The sequence below is a fragment of the Leuresthes tenuis genome, unplaced genomic scaffold, assembly GCF_036924035.1.
Source record: "Leuresthes tenuis unplaced genomic scaffold, fLeuTen1.0.hap1 SCAF_23, whole genome shotgun sequence".
Lineage (NCBI taxonomy): Eukaryota > Metazoa > Chordata > Actinopteri > Atheriniformes > Atherinopsidae > Leuresthes > Leuresthes tenuis.
This window is the reverse complement of record NW_027325377.1, coordinates 14,776,112-14,790,409: the sequence shown is the minus strand read 5'-3', so window position 1 is coordinate 14,790,409 and position 14,298 is coordinate 14,776,112. Positions and strand designations below refer to the sequence as shown.

General features: G+C 40.9%; 1 protein-coding gene across 1 annotated transcript; it reads left to right on the top strand.

Annotated features, from left to right (window-relative positions):
• The first annotated feature begins 3,704 nt into the window (after window positions 1-3,704).
• Window positions 3,705-14,084, top strand: tmem110l (transmembrane protein 110, like). Its single transcript, XM_072377441.1, has 8 exons — window positions 3,705-4,171; window positions 7,314-7,362; window positions 7,578-7,673; window positions 7,768-7,889; window positions 8,670-8,782; window positions 9,392-9,475; window positions 9,568-9,699; window positions 11,552-14,084. Exons 1-8 carry the CDS (start codon window positions 3,982-3,984, stop codon window positions 11,675-11,677), a joined length of 912 nt encoding a protein of 303 aa, XP_072233542.1. The 5' UTR covers window positions 3,705-3,981; the 3' UTR covers window positions 11,678-14,084.
• Window positions 14,085-14,298: the final 214 nt, after the last annotated feature.

Genomic DNA, 14,298 nt, shown 5'->3' with positions numbered 1-14,298 from the left:
GTGTTTTGGTTTTGGTCACATAGTTAATGATGTTGGTAACTGCGGCTCGCACGAGTTGTCCAACTCCCCACGTGACTGATGTTAAAGTTCCCCAGCACCCAGCATCCTGCCTGTGCTATAACTGTGAAGACTTTTGTCAGGCTGAAATTAAAAAACAAACCAAAAAAAACAATTATTTTTTTTATCTTTATGGATGCTTAACTCTCCTGGCCAAAATGAACGGTCACCATGGAGACAGGGCAGCTCGGCGTATTTCACTCTCTGTTTGAGAAGTTTACAGACACTGTTATTCTCATAATAGACCACATTTTATGTACAAACGTGGATTTTTTAAAACAAATAAGTCTAGTTGAAATAGACAGTTATTCTGGTTGTTGCGTGCTTTGTGTCGCTTTATGTCCCCAAACTATCTTTCCATTACTTTTTGTGTCTCACTTTGGTCATTTTGGCTCATATTTTGGTGATTTAGTATATCCTGTATACTTTAGTGCCACAGTTGACGGTTTTGTTGGCACGTTCACATGTTGTTAGGTCTCATTTTGGCATCTCTTTGTGTCATCTGGTGGCCCAAAGTCTCATTCTGTGTGTGTGTGTCTGTGTTTTCTGTGGCAAGCTGTTTTTTTTCCAATTTGTGTCACACTTTGTCTTTCAGCTTCTACTTTTTTGCATCCTTTTTTTTTTTACCTGTTTGGTCTCATCTTGTCTCACTCTCATCATTTCACATCTCTCTCTGGGTTGTTTTGTGACGTAGCGTCTTATTTCTATTAATCTTTGTTTTACACGTCATTTTTAGTTCAAATCTTAGTAATTTTTACATCTTACTGTATGCATTCTGTCTCTCATAGGTTAACCTGTCTCATTCTTGTCTCATTCTGGTCATTTCACATCTTTTTCAGTTTTGGCACATTTTGTTGTTCTTTTTCATTTCTTTTCCAGCTCTAAATGTCCCCCCCCCTGACATTTTAAGTGCTTTTACATTTGTTTGGATCCATTCTGTCTCTTTTAGCTCATCTTATGCCAAATTAAGGTTGTATTCTTATTTTCTTCAGTGGTTTGGCATCTCTTTGTGATGTTTTATGAACCACATTCTCTATACTTCAGTGTATGCTTGCTTTGCATCACATTTCATGTCTTGCTTTGGTCATTATTGTTTTATATTTTGATGCCGTTCAGGTTTTTAAGGTCTTGTACTGTACTTTGTGTCTGGATATTTTAACAGCCCATTCTGGTAGTAAGTTTTGTGATCCAAACTGATTACTTCATGCTTGTTTTGAGTTGTATTTTTCATTTTCAGGCATCTGGTGTCATATTTCTGGTCACGCGTCATCTCTTTGTGTCCATTCTGTTTCTTTCGGGACATCTTTTGTCATATTTGGATTATTTCTTTTGTCTCGTTTGGCATCCCTTTGTGTAATTTTGTTGCCCATGTGTCCATGCTCGTTTCGGCCAGTTTCTGTCACATTCGGGGATTTGGCATGTTTTTGTATCCACGTCTTTGTGAGCCAAGTTAGTTCTCTGTTTGTTTTTCACAACACGTCTTGCCTCATTAAGGTCAGCTCTTACATCATCAGATTATCATTTTGGTTATTTGGCATGTTTTGGCGAGCATGGCACATGTCTTCATTTCACATATTTTCCCATTACATCCCATTTTGGTCGTTTTGTGGGTTTTTTTGAGATATAAGACCCCAGAGCCAGTGTCCTGAGAGCCTGTTCAGTAACAGAGCAGGTGATTCTTATTCACAGCTTGTTTACTCTAAATCTACTCAGGTAGGTTATGGGTGCTTTCAGCCCCATGTTCACTCACATTCTGGTTCAAGCTTTAGGCTGTGTTTGATGTGAATTCTAAAATAAATATACATTTTTTGACCCCTGACATCCAGGCCCGTGTACATTGGCTTGTTTAAGTCTCCATATTAACTTTTGGAATCCCATATATGTTTAATAATATATCACTGCAGTCTTTCATTTTTTCCTCACTGAGTTTTACAAGAAGCACTGTGACAGACCATGTAAAAAAAAAGGCTCATTTTGGCTCATATTTTGGTGATTTAGTATATCCTGTATACTTTTGTGCCACAGTTGACGGTTTTGTTGGCACGTTTACATGTTGTTTGGTCTCATTTTGGCATCTCTTTGTGTCATCTGTTAGCCCAAACTCTCATTCTGTGCGTTTTCTGTGACATGCTGTTTTTTTTTTTCATTTTGTGTCACACTTTGTATTTCTCCTTATGGTTTTTTGCATCGTTTGTTTGTACCCGTTTGGTCTCTCTTAGGTCATATTGTGTCCCGTTATTATTTCGGTCTCAGTCTCGTCATTTCACATCTCTCTGTGTTGTTTTGTGACGTAGCGTCTCATTTCTATCCGTATTTGTTTGTTTTACACGTCATTTTAAGTTCAAATCTTAGTCATTTTTACATCTTACTGTATGCATTCTGTCTCTTATTGGTTATCCTGTCTCATGCTTGTCTTATTCTGGTTGTTTCACATCTTTTTCTCATAGTTTTCCCGTAGTTATCACCGCAGTATTTCATTTTTTGTCATTGAGTTTTACAAGAAGAACCGTGAACGTAGACATTTCGGCCGTTTCATCCTCACGTGATGTAGCGAATTTGCCTCGCGAGCCAGTCGCGCGCATCACCTACCGACTCGAACAACCCTCTGGTGCAGCCCCTGGGCGGCCTCGCGCACTTTCAGGGAATTCTTCAGCTGGAAGAGCCACTCAGGTTTGCGTCAATGTCATAAAACGCAAACAGGAAGTTCAACGGGCTGCCCTTCAAAATAATGTGGCGGTGGACGTCACGCAAGGAACAGCACTTGTGCAGGCAGGGTTCGGTTCCAAAACCATAGCCTACTTTTGGAAATGATTTTAAAAGAAGAGGGTTTCACAAAAATACCGTATTGTACAGTTAGGCTAGGCTATAACAGCTAGGCTATTTGCGTATGAATAGCTTAAGTTAAAAAAAGGAATACTACCACACATTCAGATGGGTTTATTTTGGGATTTTCTGTTCATGTTGGTCCAAAAACATTTGAATTGAAGCTACATGTAAATAAAGTGTACCATAAAGGTTTTCACTCGGGTGTAAAGTCTGATCTAAAATAACAAGAAGTGGTGCTTTGCCTTTATGCGTCAAATGTTGAGCCTTGAGATTGTTGCCGTGCAGATTGAAATGTAGTCGATGTTACAGACTTTAGAGATTAGATAGCATGCAGTCTTTTGCCCCTTTTCAGCTAATCATACAATAACACATTTCTTACGAAGAAGACTAGACCCGATTCTCTTAGCATTCACTGGCTTACTAAGAGAAAAAGTGTGATTTTCTTTGATCGAAAACATTTTGACTGATCATTTTCTACCTGCTTAGGTAGTTAGAATAATTTCTTTCTTTTTTAAAATTATTTTCTGACCCTTAACTAGTCTCATTTTATTTCACAGCTCTTTAAAAAGTCTTCAAATAATATTTAAAAAAAATTTACTCATCTTTATAAAGATAAGTGAAGATTTCCCTCCAGTGAATCTTTAATGTTACCTAAGCCCACTTACTTGTGGTAAAAATCACTTATTAGGTCACGTTAAACATACCTGGCAGGTTGTAAAAAAAAGGTTAGGAGCTTACTTTTGTGCTTTTTGCCGAGTCAAACTTTTATCTTTTAACGAAGTGTACTTACCGGAAGTAAGGCTTTTGTTTCAACTCGGCTACTTCATGGACCCAGTTTTCCTTATTGTGAGCATGGATGCGAGTCAGATAATCGATTCTCTTGTTTGCTTTAACATCACGAGATGTAGCCACTGGAAACTCTGAAGAAAAACTTTGCCTTAAATCGACACCGGAAATTCTCTTCTTTTCCTTTTTTTTAAACCGCCGTTTGTTTTCCTCGAGAACAAAGAGGCGACCCCCTCCTCCTTTTTCTTCCTCCCACCGTGGAAGTTCTCTTTTTGTCTTAAACGGTTGTTTGTTTGTTTTTATCGTGGCAGTATGGACATGTACGGGTACGGTGGGGTGTTCTTGGTGAAACGCTTCTTGGACACCGCTCCCTTGGAAGTCATTAACATGTCTGACATTAACAAAGCGAGTCCTCACGGCTGTGATAACGGAGCTCTGACGGACAGGTTCGGTGTTTTGATACAGGGACTTCTGGCTATCGTCGCCTTCAGTACGCTGATGTGTGAGTATCACCTCTGTCACCGCCTCTGGGAACATCTTCCATATACCGTCTGTTTATTCTTCTTTTCCTTTAAAAAAAAATAGAGCGAACCTGGTTTTAAATGGCTCCACGTGGCGTTCTGTTGACGTTTGTTTTCACACAGCCTCATTAGCGTTGCACCAGCTTTTTCTCGTAAACGGAAAATTCGAAGGAATTTCCAGCTTTTCACCTCCTCTCCCACACGGTTCAGGCGTGCATACGTTTAACCGCTTTTTCTTTTTTTCTAATAACTGATATTTAACAGAATTAAATGCGAACCATGCCAAATTGACCACAAACACCCAAACATTTAAATTCAACTGGCTGCTTGGCCAAACGTGGCCTCGTTGGTCGGTTCTGTTGTGGCACTCATTTGGCCCTCCAGACATCGTTGACTCTCTGAGGGGGGGGCTGCCTAACTCGGCCACAGATGCACCATTCATGGCTATAACAAACATCTTACAGCGCTTCTCATAACTCGTCATGCCGGCCAGTTAACCTTTGGACCCACACCACACTTGTCTGAACCCAAATTGGGCCCATGCGCGTGCTCTTAGGAGTCGCGCGTGGCCCCCTCAGAACTTAACAGTGCTGTAACTAAGTGCCTAAACTTGCCCAAAGTATGGATTAAAATGTGTTCACATCCTGGGAAGTTTTTTATTTTGGCAGGTATCAACCCTGCAGATTAGTTAGTTTTTAGGTTTAGAACTAAAATTTTGTTGCTCAGCAACAGCCCAAATGCCTGCCATTGGCTGTTGATATAATGCTAGTTGAAACCCAATATTCAGTATTATTTGTCTGTTGTTCAGGGACATGGGCCCATACCCAGTCCCTCCCTTGTTTCTTTTTGGGGACGAAGGAATGGTAATAAACTCATCTTTCAACCATCGAGTTGGGGGGGCCCATTCAGATCACCAGATGATTATTACTCCCTGACCCCCAAACTAACTTTGGGTCTGCTTTAACACCTTAACATGATCCTCCCAGTGAACCATGATGTGGTTAACTCGGCCCAGACAATAGCTACTTGTGATTCTGTGGCAGCTGACATGGAGAATGATGAGCATCTCACTGCTCTGGCACCACAGGCAGTGTTTTATATTTCAGCAGCTGAAAGTCGGGATGTAACACTCTTAATAAATAGTTTTTAAACTTTGGGTCATTTAGGAACTCATTAGGAATTGGTTGTTTTAATGAATGATCAGTTTGCCCCGTTTGCGTGACTAAATAGCTTATTTTTTTGTTTATTTTCCAACTCTCCCTTTGTTTTCCCAATCAGCCACGCAGACGGCACAAATGGGTCATGTGTGAATTGAACTTCGCTCGCAAAGAAGCACAGGTTGGATAACCAGTTGGATAAAGTCATTACCTTATCAGTGCACAGTTTAGAAGGTCAATGAAGTGATGATGATTTCATCGTCTAATCAAGCAGCCAGACTCATTGCAGATGAATCCTCGGAGCAGTGAAGTGCTGCAAAATTAGGCCAGACTTCTAAAAGGGGGGTGAGATCAATGAGCTTTAACCTCCACTCTGTTACTTATTAGAGGAGGAATCAATACCCTCACACCCCCTCTTTCTTTTTTCCTCCCCCACACTGGTAGTGTCGTTCCTGGTCAAAGCGCAGGTATCTGATAATATATCCACACTGCATCATTTATGTTCACTGGAGCATTAAGAGCTCTTTAACGGTTACCACGGCGGTGTTATGCCAAGTCACATCTGACCTCCGCTTATCTGTCTTCCTCAAAGCTATTTTGGGGAGTTTCCTTCCTCCGACTTGCCATTAAGCCTGTCCTCACATAATTTGGAGGAAGGCCGCATCTTTCCATTCTGTTGCAAGAAAACATTTGAAATGTTTCACATAGTTGTGGACAAACTAACTGTCTAAATCCTGATAACCTTCACAATACTGAAGAAGCCTAATGCAGAGGTGTGCAAGGCTGTTCAATGCCTACAAATTAATTGCTGGAGTATTTATTCATGTAGCATGAACAGGACATCCGAGCTTTGAAGACCGCATATATTGTTGCAAAAGTCAGAGGAAAGATGAAAAAGGCACTTTCCATCAACGCCACAACGAAATCATAGCTCTGAAGCACGGTGGAGGGGGACTCGTGGTTTGTGGCTGCTCTTGTACTTCAGGACGGTTTTTATTGGCTCCTTTTGAATCATTGATGCAATGATGAATTCATATAAACAATTTCAGGTGAATTTAAATTGTTTCAAGACATTTTTAAAGGAGGATTCTGGTGAAGCGTTCCATGGCCTGAAGCTGAGGAGAGGCTGGAGGGGGAAATGAACAAGTCCTGAACATGCTGTTGCATGACCTAAGGAGGGCTGTTCAATCAAGCTTTTGAGAGAAGAAATAGTTAAAAACTTCTAGTTATTGTTCTTACAAATGTCTGAAGAAAATGTGGGATGGAACTTCAGGTTCTTCCAAGTCAGTAAACTCGGGCGTTATTTCACAATGGAAGTCGAGGTGCCGTTTCAAGAGAAATGGTTAATTTAGGCCAACTTCTCTGATATGGACCGTGTCAGTTTTCAGTCCTGTTAAATGAGAAATGTGACACCTTACTGTTCCACTTCTTCTCTTGCGTATCCAACATCCTTACAACTCAGTTTTTACGTTTTTTTTTGTTTTTTTTTCAGTAGTCTAGGCTCGCATCTGCTGATCATCTCCGTTATTGATTTGATTATCTATCTTTTACAGTTGGAAAAGGTAACTGTAACTCAAATGTTTCAGGAAACGTTGAATGTTGCTCATCAAACTCGCACAACCCCACAAAACAAGAGATGGGAGGAATGTGTAATGTACGTGCTCATAACACATCTGCAGGAGGTCTCATCCTGTTTTCACATGCCGAGTCACATTCTCTGACCTTGTGAGATGGCAAGATAGAGGAACAGTGGGCTCCTGTTCATGTTGAGTCTGGCGGGAAGAAGCGAAATGTGGCAGAATGAAACCAGGATGATGCCTCTGCATTGCATTGACCTCTGTCTGCTGTTGCTGTGCAGAAAGCTTACACGTAGAGGTCAAAAGAAACTGTTGCTTGGCATTGTTTTGGCTCTGCGAAGCGCTGTCCTCGATTGATTGCTCCAACTTTTTCTTTTTTTCGTTTGCAGTGAAGCGGTTCCGGGAGCCCGCGGGAGTCAGGCGACCGTGGAGGATCTGGTGAGACAACGTTCTTTAGCTTTCCAACTCGCCTATCCTGTCCAACACCCGAACATTCCCGCAGCCAAGTGTATTTAAAAGAAAAAAACAATCGGCTCAGACTGGGATTTCTTGACACAAACTCGTGCAGAAAGACATTTTTCAGACATGCAACACAACCGAGTCAAACAGTCAATTGCAGAAAATGTGTTTCTAACAAATTGTGTCTTTCATAGGTTTTTTGACACATCCAAACAGGCCATCGGTGCTCTGTTCATCCATTTTGCCAACGTCTTCCTATCCACACTCACCAAAGAGGACCCATGCTCTCTGTGAGTTGCTCATCAGCATATATGTGTCATGATGGGATGAGATGCATCCAACAGGGATGTCTTAAGAATGATCCAATTTCCTGCTTTGCCGAAGGTATCTGATGAATTTCCTACTGGATGCCACACTGGGGATGCTTGTCATCTGGCTTGCTGTGAAGTTGGTGTCCAAACTGGTGGAGTACAAGCAGTGGATCCTGCTCATGTTTGGAGAATACGGTGGGCGAAGATCACTTGCTTTTTTTCTGTCCCTGATATAATATAAGTATATAAACATTAAATCCCTGACGAGCTGCATTCCTGACTGTGTAGTTCTGGTTTCTACCACCAGAGGGTGGTATAGATCCTCCAGTGTTAGACAGGGAGGAGAGCCAGCGTCTCCAGCTGCAACAGTCTGGAAACCATCCCCAGTGGCCTCACTTTAACTCCTCATCAACGATTACACTTCATTCTCTCTGTATTAAAACATGTTGTACTGTTTTTTTTTTCATAATCCCATTGCAATCTTTCCTTTAGTAGAAAAGGCACTTCAGTTTCTGTCTTTAAACATTTACGTACTAAGAGGAAATGTGTCAGGTGGACTCGCATCCAGGTGTAGCTTAAAATGATGATCAGTGGCTTGTTTGTTCCTTTGTTTACCCCCCTCCCTCCCCTCCCTATTTCTCTCAGACTAGCTGCTAATCTTGTTTCCTTCTTCCTGTCTTAATGACAGACCTGCCCTCTGGTGTGTCTCTTGTGGTGAGACACCTGTGCGACAGACGCTTTTGGAGACGCTATGAGCACCTGAAGCAATGTTTTATCCTGTACACGAAGCTCCAACACACCGAACATGGACTTTTCTAATCTTGTATTTTGAAAGAAGTTTTTTAAAAAAAAAAGAAGAAATTGAATGTACAATGCTTCTCTTTTACAATGGAAGTATGTTTAAAAAAAGTTTTGAAGTGAAACACGAATAAGCTTGTTGATCAGCCCTATTTCTCCATCTCCTCACTCCGCCAGGTGACCCTCCCCAGGCTGCAGCGTGGCTGGGTCAGTGTGGCATCTACCTGCTCATCATGGTGCTGGAAAAAGGTGTGATCAGCCTGGTGCTGCTTGTTCCCGGATGGTCCAATGTAAGAAGCCTTTACAGCTTGTTGTGCGCTAATCGTATGATACTGCAAAAATGGAACGGAACGGCTGAAGGCTTGAGCTCTCAAATTAGTTTAGCAGCCTTTAAAAGCGCAAACAGGCGGACGTTTCAATGCCAGTGACCCTAATCCATGAGTTCCAGACCTGCTTTCTTCTCTGGGAGCTTGTTGTCAGCCGCATACTGTTAGAATATTTGCAGAAAGCCCTGCCTTTATTTCTTTAAAAAGGAAAAAGCAAAATTTGCTTTGTTAAGTTTGGCCAAGTGCTGAAATTCAAGTAAAACCTGAATTTTTGTCCACGTTTTTCATCCGAAAACAACCACATCTCAATTCAGTTCAACTGGGAACTGAAACTGAAGTTTGCCATATTTGTACTGGGGAAAATCTGAAATGTTATTGGCCAAGATTTGAACCCTGATCTTAGTCAGTTGAGGTACTCTGGTCAATGCAGAGTGATATCCTGATAATCCTGTTGTATATCTGCACATTTATAGTATTTATAGAATTCAACTTGCAGTACAGCTCCTTATTTTTTTGAGATTCACGTTTGTGTCTGCCTTGTTTTCTGATGTCGGCTTTCTTCTTCTGTTCCAGCTGCAGGAAGTGTTGCTCGGTTACATCGCCAACCCTCAGCTGGAGCTGGCGCTGGTCATGCTCATCGTGCCCTTCATAGTGAACGTAAGTGTCACTTTTTAACGGTGAAGCGTTTTGTCCGAGCCCCTGCTGTGAATTGCCCCAGACCGTTTTTTAAAATTTTTTTTCCCCCACAGTCCGTCATGTTCTGGGTGGTGGACAGCCTGACGATGAGGAAGTACAAGACGATGAAGAGCCTGGACGACTCGTGTGACGGCACGGTAAAGAAGGCCGACTCTCTGCTGGAGGGGGACAGCGAGGAATCACGGGTGAGAACAGCTGAGCTTGTTTTGCAGTTGTCGGGTTTGAAATATTAGTCTTTTTCAAGACCTTCACTCGAGTCTCTGTCTGCAGACATGGCAACGCTGGGTGTCAGCAGCACAGATGTTTTAGGGGAAGAGCACAGTGCTCACACACACACACACACACACACACACTTTATAGAGATTTTCTTCCTCTACACTTCTTGAGTCATACCGCCACTCCCGTTACTCTTATGTTGGGAGATTTTTGTCATTCTTTCTGAGTTCAGTTTTCTTTCTTTTTCCGTTGGATAGTGGTTTTTTTTTTCCATTGTTGGCAGGGCTGCATTGCTATGTTCTGAGAAGTGTGCGTTCTCACATGGAACTGGAAACAACACTAACATTGTGCTCTCAGCAGACATAACTTGAAAAACAGTTCAAATAGTCTCCATCCAAATAGAAAATGTGTTTTGGGTTGGATTCTGATGGGGCCTGCTCTTTATAAAAGGCCTCTTATAGTAATTAAAAAAAGGAAAAAAAAATCTGTATATTAGCTGCTTCCACACAAAAGCTGATGTCATTCCATTTCTTTGTCTCACAGAAAAAACTGAACTCTGAATTTTCTCCGAATGACAGCCCATTGCGTGCAATTAGATTAGCCTCTGCGCCTCCCTCCTCTTTTCTTCCTTCTGGTCATCTGCCAGGCAGTCATAAATCAAGCCTTCATCCCAGGAATAAAAGTGACATTTAGGATTTGTTTCCATGCACTGATGTTATGGAAAGAGGAGCGGAGAGCGGAGGAGGACTGCAGATAGAGGACCATTGACTTGGATGAGGCCTTAGCGGGGGTGGTGGCCACAGCTACAGCCTCTAGGCTGTTGTTGTGGTCACTGCTATTTTCTCTGTCACTACCATCACGAGGGGTGGGGGGCTAATGATCAGGTTCTTGTTTAACATTATAATCTTCTGGGAATCCTGAACTGCAAAGGTTCAGTAGTATTGGGCTACTGCTGGATTGAATGACCTTAATCCTTTTTCCTTGTGATATGCTGACCGTCGCACTAGTAAAACGTGGATATTCAACTTGGATAGTTGAGTATTTCTCTTTGTGGGTATTTAAAACATAATCTGGTAGCTTTGAGACAAAGATGAACTTGGTTTGTAAAATCTAAAGAACAGCGCGTGATGTCATCCAAGATGTTGCCGCCCTCGAGTGGCTAATGGACACCTGACCTGACGGCTGCGGACTGTTTCGACAGGTCTAAAAACAGCTGCTGTGCTGTCAAGTGTCCCAACAGATTCAGCCCAACACTTCGTGTCAGGCATGTTAGATTTTAGTTTTTTTAAGAAAAAGAGGAAAAAATTGACAAACAGTCTTTGGTAGGTCGCTAAGATTTCAACAAAAGTCTAGCAACCTTTCTAATTTAATATATCTGCTTATACTCGCTATTCCCTGCAACTGGCAGCGGCAGCCATGTTGAATGTTTTTGCCACTCTGGATGTATTTAGATGGAACTGTGAGGCAGGTGCGTCCCCCTCTGCTCAACTCATAGGTCCCTCCTGCTCCCTCTCTGCTGTGCTATGAACAAACTAGTTACATTTTTTTTTTTATTATATTACTGGTTCACGGTGATGTTTCGAGCCTCAGCTCTACTCATCAGAATGACCATGACACAATAACCAAAACATTTTTTCTCTAAATGGCCACATTCTGCTTTAAATTTGTCCGTTTTGGCTCATGTCTTAAACGTAGAGACCCATATGGAAGGTTTATGATGCCGTAAATGTGAAATAGTTGTGAAAGTTAGTTAGCCGTTGTAGTCAGTTGTGCGTTACTTCATCTAAAATACTGATTTACTAACAAAGCCTCCTCTCTCAGGTCCTGTTGGCGGTCGAGACGGATACAGAGGAGGCCTCGGAGGGGGAGGAGGAGCCGGATGATGTTGGACCGGTTCATGTGCAGTATTCAGGTGGTCCGCTGAGGCCGAGCTGGGTGGTGGTGTGAACCCAGGTGACACGACCTTCAACTCGTCCAGTAAAGGTCTCAGTTAGTTAGATCTGGTATGTGCTGCGATCTGGGAGTTTATCTTCTTCTCTCACTGCATCCAACCACAAATGAACATGCTGTCTATGTTGAGAGCGATCATTAAGGAGCGCAACGCCTGCAAATCTGCGGGGGGAGGGGGTGACGACAAAGACTGCGATGGATCTGCCTTCTCCACTCTGAGGGTGTTGCTCTAAGGAAAGTCATTTATGATGTAACATATTCCCAAAAAGGAGCAAGAGAGGATAAAGTATTTAGTATATACATATATGTAAGAGAGCTCTTCGAGGTTTTACTCTGTTTAATATGATGTCAATGTCACTTTTTTTATTTGAGGTGTAATTTCAGTTAGAGGAATGATCAGTAATGTATAAATTTTAATTTTATTTGTAGCCACATGTGGGCGTTCTATATCCAGCTGCTTTACAGTCGAAATGTGGCGACGGCGGGGTTAATTACGAAAGTCTGAGTTCTCTGCGATTGGCCGCTTTTAAGAGAAGTCCTAATATATTCAGGTCCGGTTACAGTAGGATTGGAAAGTGTAAATGGGACGCTGAAGTTGTATCATCATGGTATTTAGGAAAATGGTTTGAAATATCCAAAAGGCCGTCTCGCCAAGAGTTAAATGAGACAACAGCTTAGAAAAGAGAGACACGTGCAGAAGGAGGGGGTTGATGTTCTCAGGAAAAACACAATATTCAAGGTTGAAGTTTCATTTGAGCGGAAAAAGTAGAAAACGAATGTAATATTTTTAGTTTAAAGAAAAAAAGCATTGATGTGAAACCTCAGCGTCGGCCCACAACGAGCGTTGGGCTGTCAGGTGACGTCAGACTTTTCCTGCTTGTGCCTGATCACTTTTCTCAGGCAGCGCATCATCAAAGCTTGTTAAAACGCCTTTGATTTAGACTCTGAAATGCATTGATATGTTTTTCCTCTTCGTTTCCACTTTAACAAATGTTGATCACTTTAATCTTCTTTTTTTGTATAACCCCCTTCTAATATATATATATATATATATCTTTTACAATCTACACTGTTGTTGAATACTGTTGCTAGCATTTCTGCTTGTGTGTTGAAAAATACTGATGTAAGGGTTATTGAAAAGTCAAGTGTGTAGGATGTCAAGGCATCTAGCTGCACCAATTGGTAGCTATGAAAAGGCTGCTCTGTAGTCAGTGTTTGTCTCCTCTTGGTTGCTGTAGTAACACGGGGGAGGAAATGGAAGTCACAGCAAAAATGACACATTCCAGGGTAATGAAAACTCAACAAATCCTAATTTCATGTGATTGTACACTAATGAAAATGTCGCTGTGCAACCTAAATGTTGCATATTAACACTTAAGGTGTAAAAAGGACACTTTTTCAGATTTTTTTTTTTTTCAACATGAAATTTAAAAAAAATTTGCCAAAGAATGTATGGAATGATATGAATACCAACTTTAAAAATAAGTTAAAGAAAAAAAATCTATATAAATAAAGATGAAATCTATAGACATTTTAGCATAATTTGAAGTATAAATACAAATGACAAAACCTAAAAAAAAAAGTGGTTAAAAGGTATTTGATTTAATTTAAAGTAGTATTTGGAGCTTTTTTCTTTTATTTAATTTCTTTGCTGTAACCTGTAGATTTTACTTTTAGTCACTCAGTTTTTAACATGAATGATCTGCTTCTTGACATAGGAAAATGATAAAAATAATTTAAAAAAGACAAAGTAATTAATGTGCAATATCTTGAAATGCAAATGAATTTAAACATGTAAAAAAATTCCACTTTTTCAAAATGATATTTATATTTCCACATTTATTGCTGTCTATATTTCCTCGCTTGCTTTCTCCTTCTTTTAGATGTGTATTATTTTTTCTGGCGCTTGTGTCATTCCATATTAAGGCCTTATAATCCTTATTGTGATCCTCTGTGATTTAACTCTTGAGTCTTATTCAATTTGTTATTTATTTTGTTTATGATTTGTATTTATTCTTGCCTTTTTATATTTTCTGGTCCGATCTGTGGTTAATTACTTGGAATGGGAGGTTTAGTCAGCGTAGATGATTTGAGGATTTTAAGAGATTCAGTTTCCAAACTTTCAGGTGAAACGGGTGATTTATAGACTTAAATATATTATATATAATATATTATATAATCAGATGTGTTTTATGAAAGCATTCCCATGTAACTGTTTATTCTTGATTTTATTTGTATTTGTATGTAACTTGCGTATTTTTTTTTTAATAAATCAAAATCTGACGATGTGGATGATGCAGCACATCCTGAAGTTCCATCAGCAGGCCGTAAACTGCCACAGTGCTTCTCTTTCCGACTATATCTCTTTGCTTCTTACTTGAATAAAGGTGATTGACACATGAAACTATGTTTGGTGTTGAATTCCTGCACCGGCTAGGGCAAGGCAGTGTGATGACAGATGACCTGAATGGGACCCAGCCAGAGCACACCTGTGTGGGCGTGGCCTGCAGCCTTGTGACCTCCACCTGATGACAGGGGAGAATATGGAGCTGTGCATTTGGTGTGCAGTTATGAGTTAGGCGTTCATCCAGTCATTGACACAGGGACGAGGCCTTAGT